Source organism: Podarcis cretensis (genome assembly GCF_951804945.1).
Source record: "Podarcis cretensis genome assembly, chromosome: 5".
NCBI lineage: Eukaryota > Metazoa > Chordata > Lepidosauria > Squamata > Lacertidae > Podarcis > Podarcis cretensis.
This window is the reverse complement of record NC_137174.1, coordinates 56,594,151-56,615,887: the sequence shown is the minus strand read 5'-3', so window position 1 is coordinate 56,615,887 and position 21,737 is coordinate 56,594,151. Positions and strand designations below refer to the sequence as shown.

General features: G+C 40.2%; 1 protein-coding gene across 2 annotated transcripts in view; it reads left to right on the top strand.

Moving 5' to 3' along the window:
- The window catches only part of NEURL1 (neuralized E3 ubiquitin protein ligase 1), a 138,004-nt gene that overhangs the window by 86,244 nt on the left and 30,023 nt on the right, over positions 1–21,737 (top strand). For both annotated transcript variants that reach the window (XM_079976094.1, XM_079976095.1), the window contains exons 2-3: positions 1,213–1,454; positions 3,991–4,312. In XM_079976094.1, coding sequence (XP_079832220.1) covers positions 1,213–1,454; positions 3,991–4,312 — 564 coding nt within the window. The remainder of the gene's footprint in view (positions 1–1,212; positions 1,455–3,990; positions 4,313–21,737) is intronic.

Genomic DNA, 21,737 nt, shown 5'->3' with positions numbered 1-21,737 from the left:
ATCTGTTCTTTAAAAAAAAAATGGTTTCAGGTCAATACCTATTTCTGAACAGCTGACCTGTGTAATGAGAGATAGGTATACAAAGGACAAAATCAATTTGCAGCCTTTCAGAAGAATCGTAAAGCTTGTGTTTGGAAGGTTGCTGAATTGTTGAATTCATCCATCCATTAACAAACTACTGCTCTTTTTTATTTCTGTATGCAGTATCTGGTTTACTGGAAACTATCTCCATACACCCACTCTCTGTTTTGCATCCATGTGGTTAACTACCTTCTGTCATAAAATGATTGTTTTGCATTGCAGCTACTTTGTGTAGCATGTTATACCGAAGCCTGATCTAGGTAACTGCCTGGAGATGTCAAGAATTGTGTCTAGCCCCTTTTGCATGCAAAGCGTATATTCTGCCACTGGCTTATGACCTTTCCCCATGGGGAGGTTACACTATGAGCAACACAACAGAGCACCAGGTACAGGATTATAGACCAAAGCTAAGGCATCCATCTAAGTGATTAAAATGAATAATCAGATAACCAAGAAAGCTATTTAACTGATCTGCACTGAAGTAGGTTTCCTATTAAATCTCCTTGATATATTTGCTTATTTGGACTTTTCAAAATCTTCAGTGAAGGAGAGCCCATAGCTTCCCTCAAAACATTTAACCATTGTTCTCTTACAAATTTCCCACAGCATTTTAAACCAATATATATCGGCTGGTAATTCAAGGCAACAGCCAATTGCCTACTATTGTTCATTAAACAAAAGTGATTCAGTTGCTACCTTCCATATGCACATTTGAAGGTTAAAGCCCTACATGAATGCATAGGGAAGCTGTGTGCAGTGGGAATTTTATTTGTAGCCTTCATCTGTGACCTCCCAAAGTCATAGAAGGCAAATTGCTATTCAGTTTTGGAGTATGAGCTTTGTTCTGCCCTTCATTATTTCCCCCTCTTTGGCCAAACTAACCCAGTCTCTTCAGGATTGCTTGTACAATTTCTTCCTGCATATGTCCCAAAGTTCTAAATGGGTTTGCAGGACTGTACATTTAAATGATCTATGTAAAGTGTTTGAAGGAGGTTTTGACGCTATCCCACAGGTTTCTTGTATATTAGTCTCATGGCTAAGCAACAGTAGATTTCATTTTAGGAATTTCATCAGATTTTTTCCTTTTTCCTTTTTAAAGCTCAGTTTCTCTCTTTTTCCTTTCTATCTCAGACTCCATAGGTGGACCATTTCCTGCTTCATCTCACCGATGCCACCACAAGCAAAAGCATTGTCTGCCCATCCCACAGTGTGGAACTCTCTCAGTCAGCCCACTGTTGTTCCACCCCCATACCAAGGGGTCACAGATCATCATGGACACCACACAGAAAGCAGTCAAGCGTCAGGCTAGCTTCTGTAATGCCATCACCTTCAGCAACAGGGCAGTTGTTATCTATGAGCAAGTCAGGCTCAAGGTGAGTTGATGCCTTTCCCATTCACTTCTTTGTGATAACCAAAATTCATATGGCATACCAGGACCTCGCAATGGGAGGGTTTGTATGGAGCGCAAAACTATGGCTTAGCATTATGCACATGAGCTTCTGTGAGCCTGAGTAAAGTGTTCCCCTGCCCTCCTATCATCTCCCCACATGGTCAGGAGGGTGAATAAACCAGGATTCAGTTTTGCATTTGGTGGTTCCTGGCTTGTGTGCAAACCAGGAACCATAAACTTGTTTGTTAATTTGAAATTAACACACCTAATCTGCAAGAGAGAACAAGCCGGGAAGTGGCAAAAGTAAAATTGTACCCTGGTTTATTCCTCTTGGGGAGCACATGAGTGTTGTACTTTGTATAGTTTCCTCTCTGCTTGTGCAGCTATTGCTAAACCACAGTTTAGCATTACATGCAAACACAGTCAACGTATTTTCAGATGTATTTAAATCAACCCTCAACTACTTTCTCTGAAGACCCAGAATACAAGTTGAGAATATACCCCAGGGGTCTCTGTGGCACAGCAGAATCCTCTGGTTTATGCTTTTGCTTTGTGCGCTGTTTTCCCTTCCTGTCCTCCAGGGCCCTGTCCTGTGTTGCTTTGCAGGATTAATAGCTGGAGTGCCTTGTGTGCTGCATTGTTTGAACATTTAACTGGCTATCTCATACAGTTAGTGTAAAGTACAGATAAAATGGTACAAAACCAATAATGATGAAGCACCATTTATCTCCTTCCCATGAGCTCCTGCAGTTCTGCAATAAAATTGCTATGATGAATAATCCAACAGTTGTTGTTTTTTAAAAAAGTGATTAGTGAGGCTACTATTATTGCTTCCTTATTACACATTCAGTACAGTTAGCTTGTTTTGCTGCATTTTGTTGCAACTTTGAGGATGTGATAGTCTGACAAGTGGTGCGGAGGCAAGTGTGGTCTTTACTATAGCAAGCCTGGACAGTGTCTATGGAGGTCCTGGGATGGCCAGAAGACAAGACCCCACTCTCCACTTCACTGACGTGGTCCAAAGGATAGCAAAGCAATACATTTGGCACCACCTTGGCTGTAGCAGTTGACAGAAGCAGGCATGCAAGATGCCATCCAACCGCCTATCCACTTGGCACTCACGTCCTTAAATAAACTGCTTTTAATATCAGTCTTTAGAACTTTTGTAAGGATAAGGGTTGCAAGGATAAGGATAACAGAATCAAAGAATTGTAGAGTTGGAAGAGATCCAAAGGGTCATCTAGTCCAATCCTCGCAACTCCCTGCAATATGGAAGCATCACATCTAAGATAAGGTACCAAGGATAAGGGTGGATACAGATATGTAATTATCTGAAGAAACAACCCCAATCTACTTAAATACCAGCAAGTTACTTGTAGCTTCCACTGGATATCTTTGCTGTTAAATTTTATTTTAGCTTTTGAGTGTTGCTGTTATTGCAGCTATATGCAGAGGAACCCTGTATTCAAAACTTTGCTGCTGGATTTTATTTTATTTTACTTTGATTTTATTTCAGTATTGCATTCCCTTGCACACATACAGAATGCATGCAGTTTTTCTTTGTAGTAACCCCCAATTGTGGAATTTGTTTCCCTGGAAGTATGGATGACCTTACTGGGCTTCTGGTATCCTGTAGTGTAAAGGCTCATCTGTTTCCTGGAAATTTGATGGAAATTCAGTGATGATGATTGCTGCTGTATGATATTGTAATGATTTATATTTTAAATTCCTGATTATTGTTTTAATGCCTTATTTAATCAGTGTGCTGTTGGTTGTATATTGAATGTTTTTATTATACCTGACCTATTGTAAACCACTTCATTTTAATTGATGAAAGGTGGTTTCATGAGCAATTCAGAGAATGAATAAATGTTACCATTTCCAGACCTAGAGCTTCAACAATATCTCCTGTTTAGTCTCCAGCCAGCTTTCTGGCATTGCTTGCTTCACAATGGGGTTCAACACTTGTGTAAAGGGTAACTAGCCTACTTATTTTAATCTATTCATCTTTGGAATGATCTATCTAATTGAACTGAATCAAATAATAGAGACGAAAGAGTACAGCAGAAATCACGTATTCATGTTTGTTACTGCAATCATGAGAATAGGCTACATGGGTGCCAGTTCAGGGACAGTCAGAGTGGTTCATTGTAGACAAAAATGCATTATGTGATCTGGTTGCAGATAACATTGAATCTCCAAGTAATTGCCATCACTTATAACCTTGTGGGGTGAGGATCCCCACACAATATACTGCTATTTAGTAGTGTTTCCTCACTCCTTCCACCACTTGCAAAGCAATCATATAGTTTCTAATGCAACCCCCTTTTCTAAAACCCATTCATATCCAGTACTGCTGGAAGCCTCCAACTCCTTCCTGCTCCACATACGTTAAATGCAAGCCCATCAGCTCAGTAATGCTACACCACACATTTATTCTCCAACCCTTAGACAATGGCATGTTGCTAATGAAAAATTCAAATTGTGCTGATTATGCTTCCGTTCTTCCCTCTCTTCAGATCACAAAGAAGCAGTGCTGTTGGAGTGGGGCTCTTCGACTTGGATTTACCTCTAAGGACCCCTCTAGGATTAACCCAGAAACCCTGCCCAAGTATGCATGTCCAGACCTCGTTTCTCAGAGCGGATTCTGGGCCAAGGCCCTCCCAGAAGAATTTGCTAATGAGGGAAACATCATTGCGTTCTGGGTGGACAAAAAGGGACGTGTATTTTACCGGGTTAATAATTCTGCCGCCATGTTGTTCTTCAGTGGAGTGAGGACCACTGAACCATTGTGGGCTTTGATTGACGTCTATGGACTCACACGTGGAGTGCAGCTGCTAGGTAGGTGCATTTCTGGAAAATATGACTTTGTCATGGGAGGGTAAGTCACCTTATTGCTGAAAGCAAAAGTTTCTGTTCTGTGGAAACATCTTACCTGGATTAATCCATTGTACCTTATTATTTCTGGTAATGCCATTTTCTGAAATGTGTATGTCACAGTTCCTTATCTCTTTCTAATTATCGTAAGTCAGAAAGACCCTATGGTTGTGCTGCTTTGTTTGTGCTGTGATCAATGCTCATCTTTCTTAAGGCCAATAGCTGTACATTGTACAAACAGTTTTACAACAAAGGGTCTTGCAACACCTTAAAAACTAACATTTTTTGTAGTATAAGCTTTTATGTGATAGTGTCATGTGTGTGTGAGAGTGATTTCATTTATCTTGTGCTTTTATATAGAATTGTCACAGACTGATCATTGCATTTCATTGCCATTTGGCCTCATGTCATCTAGGGACATAGAAACTAGCCCAAGATTGTCCCTCTGACTGGCAGCAATTATCCAGTGTTTCAGGCAGATGACTTCCACATTTGTTTATTTATTTTCAATATTTGCACACGGCCCTGTTGCAAAGGAAGCTTGCAAATAAAAACCAGATCCCATTCTACTGTTATTTAATTAATTTTTAACCTGCCCTTCATCTCACAAGGGATACCAGAGTAGGATACATCATATATAAAATCAACTAACAATACAACAATCCCAGTGAAAGCATAAAAACCAATATAACATTGATATCTTTTTATCTGGCGATGCCAAGAATTGAACCTGGGGCTTTCTACATTCAATGCATGTGCTCTACAACTGAGTTATAATAAATCTGTTCATTTCTAAGGTGTCACAAGACTCTCTGTTGCTTTTGCTGCAATGTATTATCATAGTTGTCCCTTTGGAAAAAGTACAACCCTCTGGAAACAGCACAACATGAATAAAGGTTGTGTTCACTACTTTATTATCCCGTCTTGAACAGGATGCAAAATGGTAGAAAGCGATTCAGTTCATATGTTTAGTAGTCTCAGCCTTAAAATATCTCCCACCTTTGTCCTTTAATTAATAAGCCTGAGCAAAGCTGGAGTGCTAAATAAATTCCAGTGGAGTTTCACCCATGTTTTGTCTACATAGCAGAACAAGAATCAGACCGTGTTTGTTGTTAGAAAGTGCTGCTTGATGCCATCCATGTAAACCTTACATTCCTCACTCTTGTTCCTAAGCAAACAAAATGGGTCTGGAAGTAATAAATCATAATGAAAATAAATATCATTAATAGAAGAATTTTGTTATGACAGACTATTGGTGCACATTCTGAAGCATGGAATGCACTCCATAAAAGTTCCCCATTATCTTATTTAACGCTCTTAATCTGACATGGGTAAATGCATTTCATAGTTTATGCATGGCTCACATTTTACCTGAAAGAAGGATTTGCTGGTTGTTACTTCTATTTAAATGAAATTGCTCTTCTTAAAAATATTAGGTTCAGAAAATCAAATATGTTTCCTGGGCTCTAGGAAAATCCTTAGTAGATCATTTTATTACACAATAAAAGTACAGCCATGAAAAATCATTTTATTGTGCTTTAAAAGCTCTGTTGTGAGAGTTCCTCGTGAGCTGAGAGTTCCTGAGCACTTGTAAGGCAAAGATCCAGAATAAATGGAAGTTCAGCTGTGAGGTTCAACTAAAATTCAAGACCAATTAACACAACAATCCTTTTTACGCTATGAGTTGACATACTTTGCGATTACATGAGTTGACATACTTAGCAGCTTTTGCATAGGGATAGTGTATGCATAGTGTATGACAGATATCTGTGATATTACTGATGCTTCATGTAACATTTAAGATTTATTCAAATCTTAAGTGAGTTGAAGTTAGTGTAACTGTTCATTAGAGAAGGTCACATTATTGTATCTTTAATGCATACAAAATGATGGTATGAGTGGCTTATATTCTGATAGAAAGATCAGAATATTGCTGATAAAATAATATTTGTGTTATAGTGTAAACAATGTGTCTAGCATTATATGTGAATCGTTCTGGGATTTTTACCCATTTTAGCAAGGCAGGGAAGAAGAGGGCTAATGCACATCACTGAACCTTGAGGTTATGTGCAATATTCTTATAGCTAACCTTGGCATTAAAATGCACTTTTAATGCCTAAAATAAGACTCGTAGCAGAAATAATTTTGAAATCAGTCCCTGGGTTTGAAAGTGGATGGAAGGAATGAATTGTTATATTATTTTAAGTAATGATATTTAAGAGGGAAACATGTGGAATTCTCAGCCTTGTTACTTTGCTAGCAATGCTAACATCTAGTGGATTCACTTGCTCTCCATCCGTTTACAGATGTTAAAGTTCCATCAACCTTCCCTACACCCATAATTCCCTATGAATTTGAAATGTCTCACAGCAAGTTACCTACTTTATTTATCTTCCTTTCCTTCACAAAGAGTTAAACCAGGCATCCCCAAACTCAGCCCTCCAGATGTTTTGGGACTGCAGTTCCCATCACCCCTGACCACTGGTCCTGTTAGCTAGGGCTGATGGGAGTTGTAGTCACAAAACATCTGGAGGGCCGAGTTTGGGGGTGCCTGAGTTAAACTTTTTACTCTGCTTCATTACAACAGCTAAGAGACAGAAGTGTCTTGCAGATATCTTGTCTCTGCCAATTAGCTAAATGCAGTTAGTACAAAGCAGCATAACCAGTACAGCGAGGCACCTGCCACCAGGATTCAGATTCCCCTGCCGCTTAGAATGAGTTTATGCAATTGACATTAATGCTCAGACATTTTATTTATAGCATGTTCCAATTGCCTTTGGCAGGCTTAATCTTGGCAATTGTCTTGAAGCCTCTTAATCTTGTTTCCTACGCATCTCCATTCTGTATTCTGTGGTGTCAAAGCTCAGGTGCTTGTTGACATATAATTCTTCATCAATTCTACACTCGCTTTGGGGCTGCACTCCTGTACCCCCACCTACCTGGGAGTAAGTCCTGTTGAACTCAGTAGGACTTACCTCTGAGTAGACATGCATACGATTGTGGTATTCCTCGCCTTTCCTTGTGAATTTTAATCAAAGGCATTGGATGGGGAAACTACAAAAATTAGAGGGAGTGGAGGTTCAGGAGTTGTGTTCTGAGAACTTTTGGTTGTTTTCTTCTAAAAATAAGCTGAAATAACTACTGAGATATAAATCTAAAACCTGTTCTACACATACTCGTTTATAATGATTGACCTGCTGTTTTTCCAATACCCCAAAGGATTTTTTAAAAATAAAAGAAATCAAGATAATGGAGTCGGACATCAACTAGAAAACATTGGCTACCAAAAACAGATTAAATAGGATTACTTTCCTAGTACAGAGAAGTCAACATTGTGAAATCAAATATACAGATGCCATTGTAAATTAAGAGAAAGGGTATTTTATTACATTGTTTAGAGGAAAAGGTACATCATCTTAATTGATGGTTATGTAATGTATTTTATTTTGGATGTCATTGTTCCCATTATGATTTCTTAAACCAAGAGCAAAAGTAAACAAAAGGGTTGAAATGCAAATATTCTATTATGGGAATTAATCTTTGCAATCTCCCTTAATATTTTTCAAATGGTTAAGCAGAGTAGTTTGACCTCAGGAGGTCACTTTTACCAGCCAAACATGCACTTCTCTGCATTTCTTATATATATATTGAAAGAAAGAAACCTGGAAATCACAGTCATGTGAGCAATTTTCTGTTTCAAAAATTTGACCATTGGTTAGCTCAGCATATGCATAGCTCAGCCTTTTTGTGCCCATTTTTGAGAGATGTGAATTCATTGGACAGTGTTGCCTGAGGGACTGGATCAACTAGCTTTGCAGGAGGCAGGATAGTGATGCCCCCTTCTAATTACAACATGGCTCCTCCTTTCCTATAATTGTCTTGTGCTGTGGCCGTTATACTTGATGTGCTCATTTTCTTTTCTCGCCCATGCCCTTTTGTACCACGCCTAATGAGCTGTAACCCTGAATTGTAAACTGTGAACATTTCTGTAAAAAAGAATATAGATAAGTAAAAACATATGGGACCTAGAAATGAATGTTGCCTGGTGCAGTGTGAAGTATTCCTGTTCAAGGCTGCCAACCAGCCAGCCATGAAAGACATTCCAGAATACTCCACTCTGCACCCTCTTCTATACTCACCTGTTTTCCCTCCCTACCCAAACATTCAGCCAGCATGACTACTACTGAGCATGTCCAGTCTTCCTCAGACCTGCCCTCCCATCTCCTCTTCCCTCCTAAAGATATTTTTTTTTTTTGCACTTCTGCAAATATTGGAGTCAACAGCATCCAAATCTTGGAGTCTACATCCCTCTTGTGCTAGGATGGTACAGCTCAGGGAAGTGGCTGGCTGGATCTCCCTTGACAATAAATTCCAGAATTCCCGTGCTATTAAGAAGAACTAAGCATACTTCCCTTCTTTCTGCATCTTATTAAGTGGAGGTATACATAACAGAGCCTTTCCATTGGCTGCAGTGTCCCTGTAGATTCATGCAGGGAGTGATGTTATTTCAGATATCCAGGTACCAAACCACAGAGGGCTTAAAATGCAAGATCCAACACCTTGAATTGGGTCAGGAAACATTTTGGTATCTCGATATAATAAGGTGACGTGACTCCTGTCAATTGATACATTTTGTGCTAGTAGTGGTTTCCAAATATTTTTTAAGGGTAGCTCTAGGCAGAATGAATTATAGAAGGCACCAAGGCATTTGTAACTGCATCAACATCAGCCTTATAATGAGCTGAGGGTCTTCTCTTACTTCCCAGTGATGGGGATGGCTCATAGGGTCTTCTACCACTCTTTCAGTAGCCCTAAGCATTGTTTAGACAAAAGTAAGTCCCCCCCCCCTTTTTACCTTCATAGAACCCACTTTTTATTATTGCTTTCAGCTTTTCAGTTGGTGGGACAGTACATTTATACAGGTCAGATTCAAACATGGATTCTAATTAACTCCAGATATTTTAATTTGTGTTAGTGGATGAAAAAATTAACAACACTAAGAATGTTTACACCAGCAAGCAAACACAACTGACTGGAATGATTCCCTTCACACTAGTTCTATATGTCTGTGTAAATAAGCCTTCAGTGTGAACAGATGTGGTATGGTCTTATTGAAAATGAAGAGAGCCTGAGAAAATATCTTTAGGAGTATTGCATGTGCAGTGTCTTGAATTAGATGCTGTGTGTTACTGGACTTTTTGGCAGTGAGAAGAATGGGAACGGAGGGAAAGTTTATCACTTACCCACCCTCAACTCCTAGTAAACCACAGCAACCCTCAAAGTATTACTGATGATCGTCGTAGAGGAAGGTGGTGACAGATTCTGGACATTGTGAGGCACTTGCACACCAGAGAGATAGGTGGTTCTGCCCTGTGGTGGGCTGTCACCAGAGGGAATTGCCCTTTGGCTCACCATGAGGGCAAGAGTGTCATTGCCTTTTCAATCTGTGTTTGAATGTGTGAGGGTGTTTGGAACTGAGGGTGGCATGTTTGATGGGTGCTCCTCTGGGTGAAAGTAGGGAGCACTCTTGCTGGGCTGCACTGGTGCCCTAAGTAAAAGCTAGGATACCAGGGTGCACAAGATGAGATAAGAGCCAACTAGTGACTGCATACCCAGTATTGAGTGTTTGAGAATGAGGATGGCGTGTTTCAGGGGTGCTGCTGGGTACCCAGTGGTTGATACTGGGGCTTTACTGAGAGCTAGGGTACTAGGGGTGTAATAGGGTTTTGTGAGTGATGGGACTAGACCATTGCTGCCATCTAACAACTTCCAGGACCAACCTAATCTAAATGATAACCCTCAGCACCCACCCAATATCAGTGACACAACTCCACAGTCCCATCACTCACAATATATAGGTACAGTGGTACCTCGGGTTAAGAACTTAATTCGTTCTGGAGGTCTGTTCTTAACCTGAAACTGTTCTTAACCTGAGGTACCACTTTAGCTAATGGGGCCTCCTGCTGCCGCACAATTTCTGTTCTTATTCTGAAGCAAAGTTATTAACCCGAGGTACTATTTCTGGGTTAGCAGAGTCTGTAATCTGAAGCGTCTGTAACCCAAGGTACCACTGTATCAGATGAATATAAACTGATAATTGGTTAAAGTGGATGCGTAATATATATGATAGTGGATGTATGTATGAATGGTGGGTGCACAGTGGTGCTGAGAGTGCCTGGGTGAGTGGAATATCGGTCCATTGTTTGCCTGGGTGATTACAGCAGAGGAGAGATCACCAGATGTGCCTCAATATCAGTGGTAACAGGCAGGAGGAATTATAGCATTGGAGGCGGATGAGACATCGATGGAGTAGGGACACTGCATGCATGCTGTACCCCCTTCTATCTCTCTATCTATCTGATATTTGGTAGCTCCGTTGAAATGTTTCCCAGTCTGGCGGCACTGCTATTTAACATGAAGTCTGTATGCAATAAGACCATATCTGGTGGGCAAGCTGGCTGGAGTGGATTTGACACAGCTTTGCCTGCCTAGGAGTTTGGTGCAGCTTTTCCCATCTGGGTATTGTTGCAGTGATATGTTTAAAAGTGCAGTGAGAGGCGTAACTTGCCGTGTTTATCTCCAAGGGCTCTAAGCATAGGATGATCATGGCAGCTTCAGTAGCGATGGTGTTCTTAATCACTCTACTATAAACAACTGGCAGGCTATAGTCCAAACAGTTCCTGTACCTCTACATTCCATTAAATGCCTTTGGACCAAAACATACATTTAGTTCTTTTGAAAATAGTATTTTAATCTTTTAAAATCTTCTCTGTCACAGTTGCAGCTTCCCTGAAAACACTCTCTCCAATTGGTCTATATATCTATATCTATATATCTGTGGGTGTGAAGGAGGTAGTTGGGAGGCATTTTTCACTACTGGGATGCTTCTTCCTTGTTAACAGGATGCAGAGACAACTTATAAGTCACTTCCTGGGAAGGAGGGGCTTCCAATTTACAGAGTAATCCTGACCTTGGCAGGATGTGCCTAGGCTTCTAATTTCATGGTGGGCCCAGTCCTTCATTACAGCCCTAGCAAAAAGTCTCTCCCTGTTTGTTCCACAATTCCAAAAATCTCTGAACTGCCTTCACAGGCTAGTCAACAATGGCAAGAGCCCATTTCACCTCTCATAGTCCATAGACTATGAAAATTTGAATCCTGTTTGTATCCTAGGTTAACTCACTTCTCAGCCTGACCGTAAGTGTGTAAACAAAGAATTGGCCCGAAGTCTGAAGGGTCTTGAGAAAAGGAACCTAGGCATTATGACAGAAATTTGTGCAGATTCATGGACACCAGGAACTAAATTGTTGTGTCAGGGGCATGAAGAGTGTGGATCAGATCTGTAGCCCTAGAGTTCCTAGAACAGCTGTAAGTGTGGGATAGGTCCTAGGAAAGATGTATTCCTGCTTGACAGTAAACTAGGTAGCAGCTGAGTCCCTTCCACATCGAAGGTTTTGGTTGTTGCTCCAAACTAAGGTAAAGCTCAGTTAAGTTCTGGGCAAATGAGCCACCAACTTATAGACTCCATTTAGTAGTGGAATGAAGAGGACTGGTTTCAGTTGGGCATTCCACTGCTAGAGCTTCCAAGTGCTTACCTAGCTAGGAAGCCCACAACCTAGAGCCTAATAGCTTAGAATTAGTGGTCTTCATTGAAGCAAAGCAGAATTATCAGCTGGCATTCCTGCATTTGAAAAACAGACTTCTACAAAAGTATGTTAGGGTGTTCACAAGTAATGCCAAAGTAAAGGTTTGCATCTATTGATGAGGAGTGGTAATGTTGTAAGCTGCTCACAAGGAAACGATAAGCATCATGAAGTAGATTCTAGGCAGAATTACTCCTCTAGTATCTAAGAGTACAACATATGACTAAAGTAGAAAATACCACGGCTGACTATCTTGACTGCCAAAACATAGATGAAGATGTAGGACTGACCCATATTAATCCAAAATAGATACTATGCCATCACAAGAATTGTGGAGGCTACCAGTGCATACAGAACACTTTTCTTTTAATCAGAATGGGTTCTGTGGGGCAGAAAGTTTCCAAGGCCATTATTACAGTGTGACTTTGCAAGTAATATGGAAGCTTATCAGACAGAGCACATCCATCCTTTTTGGAGTGGTGGTCATTCCTTTTGGTAAAGAGCACCAATGAGGGAAACAAGTAGAGTGGCCACCTAGACCTTTGCACACACACCCTCCAAATCCTGTTAAGTTGCCTTCTTTGCCTTGGTGGAGGATCCTAAATGAAATGCTACAGCATAAGTAGGCCAGGAGTACCCCATCCAGCTTGGCTGGGTGGGGGTGGAGTAACTGCTCTTGAAATGCAATTGTTGGAGAATGTCCTGTCACCTCATGGGAGACTAACATTTTATTTACTTTTAATGTTCATTTCAGGTTGTTGTATGGGGAAGAACATTATTCCTGTCCTTGCTCTTCTTTCTTACCGTCATCTGCATTTCAGTCAGTTTGAGAGATAGGAATGACTTCTCTCTCTCTCTCTCTCTCTCTCTCTCTCTCTCTCTCTCTCTCCCTCCCTCCCTCTCTCCCTCCCTCCCTCCCTCTTTCAGTTACTCTGTTAATAGTGGATTTTGTTTCCTTCTGTAACACTTTTATTTAGTAAAGTCATAGAGAGATCCAAGGAGAGAACATCCTCTCTTGCCCCCCACTCTACAGGAAGTAATTTCTAATTTGACAGTCTTGTGTTTTTGATGTAAGGGCATCCCAGTGGTGAAGAATGCTCTCATTCTACATCTTGGAATGAAAATTCATTGCATGGAGAACATTACTTTCCGTAGTTTCAGAGCCTTTCCAGTTTTATGCTCAGAATCAATTCATCTTGGTGCAGCCATGAAAATTGGATTTCTTTCCTTTCTCCGTACTTTTAAAGGATATGTATTGATACCTCCGTTGGAGTCCTTGAAACAAAATGAGCATGAGTCAGAAATTTACTGGATGTTATTTTCTCAGGAAGGGGGATTGCTATATAGCCTGCAGATTTAATATCCTTTCTGTGTATCTATGATCAGCCTTTGTGCACAATATCTCTGCTCTTTTGCTTGTGGGTGGTCTGGCTGAGGAGAGAGCTGTATGCGAGACCATTTTATAATAATCCAGCCTCATTGTTGCATTTCTGAAAAGACCTGCTGCTGAATACTCAGCAGTGTACCAAGCTAATTCTGAAAGTCTTAGTGTTCAGGAATTGAACATGCAGATAACCAGGCAATCTCATCTTGCAGATGAATAAATCTCCTTTTTTTCTGGTAGGGTTTCTCTCAGGTCTGGTTCAGGCATTTGAGCCCATAATAATGTCCTTCACCTGTTGGGAACTGGCTTTGGCAGCAAGGGCACATGTTGCTGCCATATCACAAATGACACTCTGTGCAAGGTTGAGAAGTATATGTGCAATTCACCCAATGTATACCTTCCTCCTACACCTGTTGGAAGGGGGAAAGGAACATGCAGATCTAGCTGTATGCTCATGATATCTTAGCTCACATACAGGGCACTTTCACTGCCACTATTTTTTGGGTGGTATTCAATCACATACAGACAAATGTAGATTGCACTATTATAGTTGATTAGGAGGTCTTGTGCAACAAACCTGAAGGTAAAGAAAGGGACAGAGAAATGTGTTGGAAATTGTGGGACAGCACTTGTTTTGATGCAACATTGTCTAAACTCCCTGCAAAGAAAGCAGGATAAATGCTCAATAAATGGGTCATCTGGCAGCGGCCACAATGTTGTTCACATGGTGTTGGGCACATGCTCTCTAGTAAAAAGGATATTAACATGGGCTGAATGTTTGAATTGGGTCTAGTGAAACATTCCAACATTCTCTCCATAACACAGGAAATAGCACAAGAATTCTGCAGTCCTCATCTATGGGAGCCAAGAACATATTGGATGGTATTGTTCCTTTAGGCAGAGAGGAGTAAGAAATATAGGGCAAGAGTGTATTATATAGTATCGGAGAGTGACCCTCCCCCTCCTTTGGCTCTCCAATCAGTACTTGCATAGGGATTGTAGGAAAAGCCTCATGTATTCTGTGCTGCTGCCTACTACAAATTGACTCATCCACACTCCTAAAATTGTGTGTGGGTACATGATAATGGTAAAATACTTTGTTTATTGCAAAGCTCATTCATTAACATGATTTGAACTTGACAGGGTATGTCAAGACCCTGGAGTAACCAGGTCTGATATTTTTAAAATAATATATTATGAATAATGGAAGATTCTATCTGACATTGGCAAAAAATGAATAAACAGATTCACAAGCTGTCAGATCTGCAACAGTGATATCTCAGAAAGTTAATTGGACTGTGGCAAAAATCTTCATCCCATTGAAATGATAAAACATCTTAATGGCTGTGACTTGTGCAGGCTTGTGTGTTTAGCTGTCCCTAATGCATTTTCTTGTCCATTACGAGTGCTGAATTATAGTCACTTAAAGCGAGGCTTATGTAAAACATTAAATCATTATCTTCTCTCAGTCAAGGAACTACAGAAGAGCAATTCACTCTGTTTAGAAACTAACCAGAATAATTACTTTCATATGTCTGGAATATGCACCCCTAATCTATAGCATCTAATTTTTTTAAAATCAAAATGATTCTAAAATAGGTTTTACATTGTTTGCTAAAATCATCTGTCTCCAAGGGCTATTTGGTATGTACTGAATGGCTGAAAGGCTCATCTCCACAACTTTTGGAAATACTATCAGTGTGATGTTATCCACCTCTCTGTCCTAAGGAAAATCCAGTTTGTTGATAAGAGAGCAAGTTATCATGGCACAAAGGCAGGGAATGAGGAATGCTAGTTGACAAAATGGTAGCCAGCCAGACTGATAGGCTGAAATGCACAGTTAGCTTTAAAAAAGACGGAAATAAGTTGAACAACCCATCCTATAGACTTATCTACTTTCCTTCTAGTTAGTGAAGAGCTAAAGTTGCACATGCAGCCCTTTTCACGAGTGGCTTTTTGAAATGCTGCAGTGTGGAGGCTGTTCATAGGAAGCAGTGATGTGTTTATGTAAACTTAAAGCAACTGCCCATACAGTTTCTGCACACCACCTTTTGTAGGTAGTGATGGTGTGGTGGAGGGAGCTGTGATGCTATGGTAAACATTGTCATAACTGCACAGGGAATTTCTTCAATAATAATAATAATAATAATAATAATAATAATAATAATATAATATAAAATTGCTGTCAGGGGACTGCCATCAGAACAGGGGAGGGAGGCAGGGGGGCCGTTGGGATACAGAGAGCATCCAAAACTCCTGAGGAGCAGTTCCTCTTCCAGCAGTGGGAAAAGCCACACCTCCAGTGGAGAAGAGAGGGAAGGGGCCAGCCAAGCGAGGAAAGTGCTTGAGGATGCTGCTGAGAGCCCCAGCGCCTCACCTAGCCAGGCTGGCCAGTTCTTATGTTGGGGGAGAAACCGGAAGGGGCCATTCCCGGATTCTGCTAGTGACTGAGATGGAGATGAACTTTGTGGATCTGCACTGTAAATAGTTTGCACAATAAAACCTGTAAAAGCCAGGTCGGAATCCTGCCTGGTTACTCATGAGCAACCATCACCAGCATCTGACAATTGCCCTTAGACCTGTGGGTATAGGGCAGTATAGAAATTTTAATAATAATAATTAATGTGCTTCAAGCACCTGTCTTCCTTACAGGTGGCTGGATATATGAATTGGACTTTGCTCTGTAAAGCAGAAAATGACCTGGAAATCAATGTGAATGTGTGAATGTTTTCCTGCCATATACAGAAAACTAGAATGCAGCTGACATGCTGATGGGTGTGCATATTCAACAAACTGCATGTGGCATGACATAACAATTATCATTAGAGCTGACATGAAGTATTGTCATGCTTAGGTGTCTAACATGATGGATTCTTGAACTAGCAGAGTCACAACCATAGAGGTGAAGGGTATTTTGTTCATCTTCTGCTTAGTTCCAGTATGCAGGAATGCATAATATTGTGTAGATGGAAAATAGCAACCTTTGCATTTTGCTCTTTGGCATTGATATGCCAAGGTTTTTATTTTTACCTTTCATGAATTCTTCATATCCTCAGATTTCCATTTGATCATCTATTTTGGTGTACTTCCAGATTGCAGGACACACAGCAGTTGTGCTACTCTGTCACTATCTCAATGGGTTTTGTAACTTCAGCTGGTTTCTCCTCCTTCTGGGCTTACTAGGTTGGCATATGAAACCATAGCATCATCATTTCCCCCTTTCAGGCCTGGCAGCTGTATCTTCACTTCCCAACATTAAAGCATCATTACAGCCAAACAGTGCATTGTTTTGCTCAGTGCAGTTTCTTGACAGAATGAGTAGATATGGCTCAAGAAGCCATGACAGAGGCCTGAGGATTTTGCTGCAGCACATAATTTCCTGGTGTTAACTCAGAAGTGTTGGCATTGTTACTTCCTACCATCTAAAAAGTCAAAAGAGCATAGATTGTCCTCAGAAATCTTGACTATCTAATACCTAGGTATACATGCTTATTCTTCCTAGTGGTAGAAAAAGCATGTTATCACGATTACTCAAGACAGTAGCATGTTCTTACCCCATTGCTGTTCTTGTCTGAAAATAGTCCAGAATCCTACCAATGTGTGCAACTACAAAGTAGTCAACCAGCATCATAGGTTCCTTGCTGTAGACTCCTGACCTACAAGAGCTCAGTTACATGGGTGCAGATGGCACTGATATAAGTGTTACATTTTAGCTTCCTGATTTTTAAATTGTACTTGTTTCATATGTTACTTTTACCCAACATGGAGACTCATTAATCCTGCAGGTGGGATAAGTATTCTTCCTAGAGTCCTTGAAGGGATGAGATTTTTCAAAAGCTGCTCAAAATGACTTTGAGGGTTAAGGTTTCTGCTGTGCAGAATTTGTAATATCAATGTCTGTTGATGAGGCTGTCAAACACTGTCTTCAGCTTTTGATACTCATACCCTTGGTATACTAAATAACAACAGCTATAAGTTATTTGCAAGTTCTCCAAAAGGCTTTAAACCCATTACTGGATGTTGTTGGTGAATTATTTAATGGGTAATCTAGTAACAACACTATGAGTATAACAATGCAAGAGCTCATAAGATGCCCTAAATCCACAGCCTATGGGGGATGGGGAAGACTATGAGATTGAATTACTTGGTCATTCAGAGGCAAGGTAGTTATTCTTGCACACTGCTACTAATATGGGAGGAATAGTAATATTCTAAAGTGGTGCCTAATATACGTAGTTTTATTTTCACTGTGAGAGAGGGTGTAAATTTCATACCCTTTGTATCTGGAGCACTTTGCACATTGCATCCTCCCCCTCCCCAAATAAAGTGGTTGTAATGGGACTCAGTTCTGGAGTGGGGGGAGGAAGCATTTAAAGAGAATATGTCTGTGGTGATTGTCATCGCTAACTGCTTCTGACTTAGGCAGCAACAGCTTCTGTTTTAAGGAGGCAAAGATGTCACAAGTCAGTGACTCTTAAACATTGTTCCTAAGGGGACATGTCAGTGGAATGTCGTGGTGGTTCCAGTTGGCTGGGTCAGAACTTTTACCTGGTAAATTTTACCCCCTTCTGACACATAGTTACAAAATTCATTGCAGCCACAAGGTTTCCAAAATTCACTCAAATGTATTTTTGTGTCAGAATAGTGTAAGGATCGGGCTTGGGGGGAATCCAACTTTTAAAAAGTATTAACAGTCATGAAAACGGTTGTGGGTGTTCCCAGGTGAAGCAGGTGGTTCTCTAATGTCCAATATGCTGTGGAAAAGGTGGTTGTTTCTGATCACCCACTGTTTGAAACAGAGTGCTGGACTGGGTAGCCTGTGGTTTTATTCTGCAGATATACGTCATCTGCTTGAGTTCACAACTGCATGGAGGAGGAAAAAAAGCTTCACCTTTTGGTTGGTACTGGCCTCATGTCCTGTTACAATGATGGAGACAAATGTGCAGATTTAGTTTCATTATGCCTGTCTGTCTCCCTCTCCCCGCCCAGAGCTTTCAGGAGACTAGTGAAACACAAGTAGGACCCACAACAAAATGGTACCATGTGGCGTGCTCATGTTCAGGGTTACAGCCAACCAATCAGCCAGGAAACTCCCTTCCCTTCCCCCAATCCCATTTTCTGTTTCTCAACCAATAGCTCGCAGTATTTGTGGCCACTGAGTTATCACTGTGCTTCAAAAAAAAAAATTCTTCATTACCTCTCACCCCATATTTTGCATACTTCTGCAAATCTTGGTATTCTCCCAAGCTTGCTGGCACCCCATGTATGTGGATGATGTTATTGTGTCTACATTGGTATTCAGAGAATGAGCTCCTTAATAGTAGATAGGACTGACAGTAGACTGAAGTATTGAAATCATGATCATTTTATGTCCTTCTTATGCCATTAACCTTTTCTGACAGATGGCACTCAAAAAGTAATAATTTAAATTGAGTGCATGTTAATAATTTTTCATAAAGACACCAGTTTGGTATCAAGAAAGGGAAGAATGAAATGACCCTCTTTCCTTTTACATTTTTAGAAACTGGATTTGAAGGGTTAGCCCTAACTATAGTGCAATGCTCACATACCTTATTCTTGCACATGAGCATTAAGAACTTTCTTACTTATTATGAAGTGGTTTACAGTGTAAACAAATTAACAAGTTCCAAGACCCTCTCCTGGCTGCCAGATGGACTTCACACGGAGGATGCTTATGAATTCTGTAAATAATTTCTTTGCATAATATAAATATGACATTTTTAGAAATCAAGGAATGATGGCATAATGTTTATGCTATTCTTAAGAACACGATTCTTCTAGAACATGAGAAAGAAAACAAATGGTATTTCAGCCATTTTATTGGCTTAATGAAAAATGTTTCCTGAGGGAACTTGTATCAGCTTACTCCTAGGAAACTGTGCATGGTATTGCAGTCATACTGATAATCATAAAGTGGATTTTATGCATTGTACCACTGCTCTTTGAGTAGTGTATAATAGTGGATCAACATAACTCACTTCATTTTATGGACTCTCTTGGAGGTATGATGAACTCCTGTGCTCCAGAATTTACCACTAGACCACTGATTCTGCTCTTATTTGGCACTTGAGAGAGCAGTATGTCCAAGTGTAGTAGAACTACCATGCTGTTTCAATCCTGTGCTTCTGACTTTCCTGTGGACATAACTATTTGTCACACCTACTACTGCTCTGGTCTCCTTGTCGAGAGGCAAATGCCCTTCTATGTGGGTGAATGGGTAGATAGCTAGCAGTAATGCTTTAGTTACTTTTGTATAGTGTTCAACGGTTATGTATTCTTCATGCTGACAATTAACATGGGAGTGGGAATCAGCATTCTATTCACATCAAAAGCAGATACCAACAGTACTTAATAAAAAGTAAGGATTGGCTGCTGAAGAAAGATTTGGGATCACATTTGGGTTGCTGGAGCACATGGAAATCAGCACAGAATAATTGACACCACTTAAAGGATTTCTACATGCATGATGTTTAATATAATTTTGTACATAGTGTTGGAGCCTCTGGAGGAAAATGGGGAGTGGGGGAGGATGAATAGCATACTTCAAATACTCTGGCCTTTGATCTGTTTCCATCGTACTGGGATGAGGGAAGCAAACAGCAAATATCAACAGAAGCTATAGGCTGTGTCAATTTGTGCACCAGTGCACTTGAGTCATCTCAGATTCCTGTGTCACACTCTCCATAGCAACCTGCTTTCGGCATTAAACTATCCATCCATCCAAATAGCTATTAGCGTAGATGCTTACTCTGCTGGTGCCCAGGAAACCTGACGCTTATGTGAAACTGCCATGAACGAGATTTAAAATGTTCTTCGGTTGAAAAACAAGACAATCAAAAGGCTGGTTCCTACATGGATCACTTCCTTTTGAACAATTCAAAAGTTGAGAATGTGCACACTTGTTTTCATTTGTGCTTTACAACTTTGGAGATTTCCCATGGTTTGATTGCCAGAAAGGCATTGCAGTGGTGTGACAGTCCAAAAAAATTTCCACCTCCAAAGTACTGTTGTTCGGTGAATACGTGATGTGCTTTTTCTTCTTGTTTGTTTACCTGTATATTTCTGGTAGTGGCTATGTGGTATTGCTTATTGAATAAGCTCACTGATCTGGAAAAAAATAAATCTAATAAAGGAATGTAGATTAAATTGAGTGCATTTCAAGTTTGCTTATGTCCCTTCCACATGTGACAAGGTGGAGGCATATAACTAACTTTGCAGAAACTTTTACAAACTTAAATATCTGTTCTTTTTTTTTTAATGGAATACAAATATCACAAAATGGGAAATTAGGCAAGAGTGGTCCATCCAGTTATATCAGTCATAGCTCCTGAGGTGGAATTTGATATTTGTTAAGAGGATAAGAGGATGGGGCGTAGGATTTACAAGCAGGTGAGAAGCAAGATCCCTGGATCACATGTGGTTCTTTCTAATCACTAGATCTACAAATGAGATCAAGCATCTTCATCTGTTTTGAATACATACCATCATTTTCAAGATAAAAACTGGAAAAGTGCTACAAAATGTTTTCATCTTGAGCATGGGGGTTGGAAGTACAGTTTCTTCAACTGTATGTCGCCTCGGATATGGTCTCACGGCATAGCAGGCCACCATTTTGCTGAAGCTAAGCTGATCTGGGTTTGGTTAGTGCCTGGATGGATGTAGATGAAATCCACATTTCTTCTACTCAAGTCCCATCTTGAAAGGTTACAAACATAAGAAAATACATAACGACAGCAATTTGCCTCTTGGTTTCCTGCACTTCTGCACTTCTTCATCCTTTGTATTTATGCTAGAGGTTTGAAATGGCCAGGTGCCTTTTAGCTAGCTACACAAAGATTATATTTGGCACTGGGAGTAGCAAGGAAGTAGGCATAGACCCTAAAGACCCTAAAGAGTGACCTACTCAACCTCAACAGATTCCAATAAATAAATGCATATTACTGTGTTTTGTTTTGTTTTAGTAGCACACTATTTTATTTGACAAGTGGGCAGGAACTTGATCATTTAGATCCATTGGCTACCTGAACTGCAGCTGCATGCCCATATTTACTGCACCATGGTGAAAGTAGCTTTATAATGTTACAGGATGCTTTTTATAGATATGTTCTCACACCCCAGTCTGTGTTAACCAAAATGTGTGAGATTATCCACAAAGAATGAGAACTTGTGACAGCCCTGGCAGGTAGCATGTGGACATTAAATATGAATATTAAATAGGAATCAAACATTAATCAAAATATTTTCATTACATGTTCATATTAGCAAGAAATATTAAAAATACAAACTTAACCAAGTTTCCTTCCCTTTTGCAATTTTTTTCAGGAACCAATCAGGTAAAATACA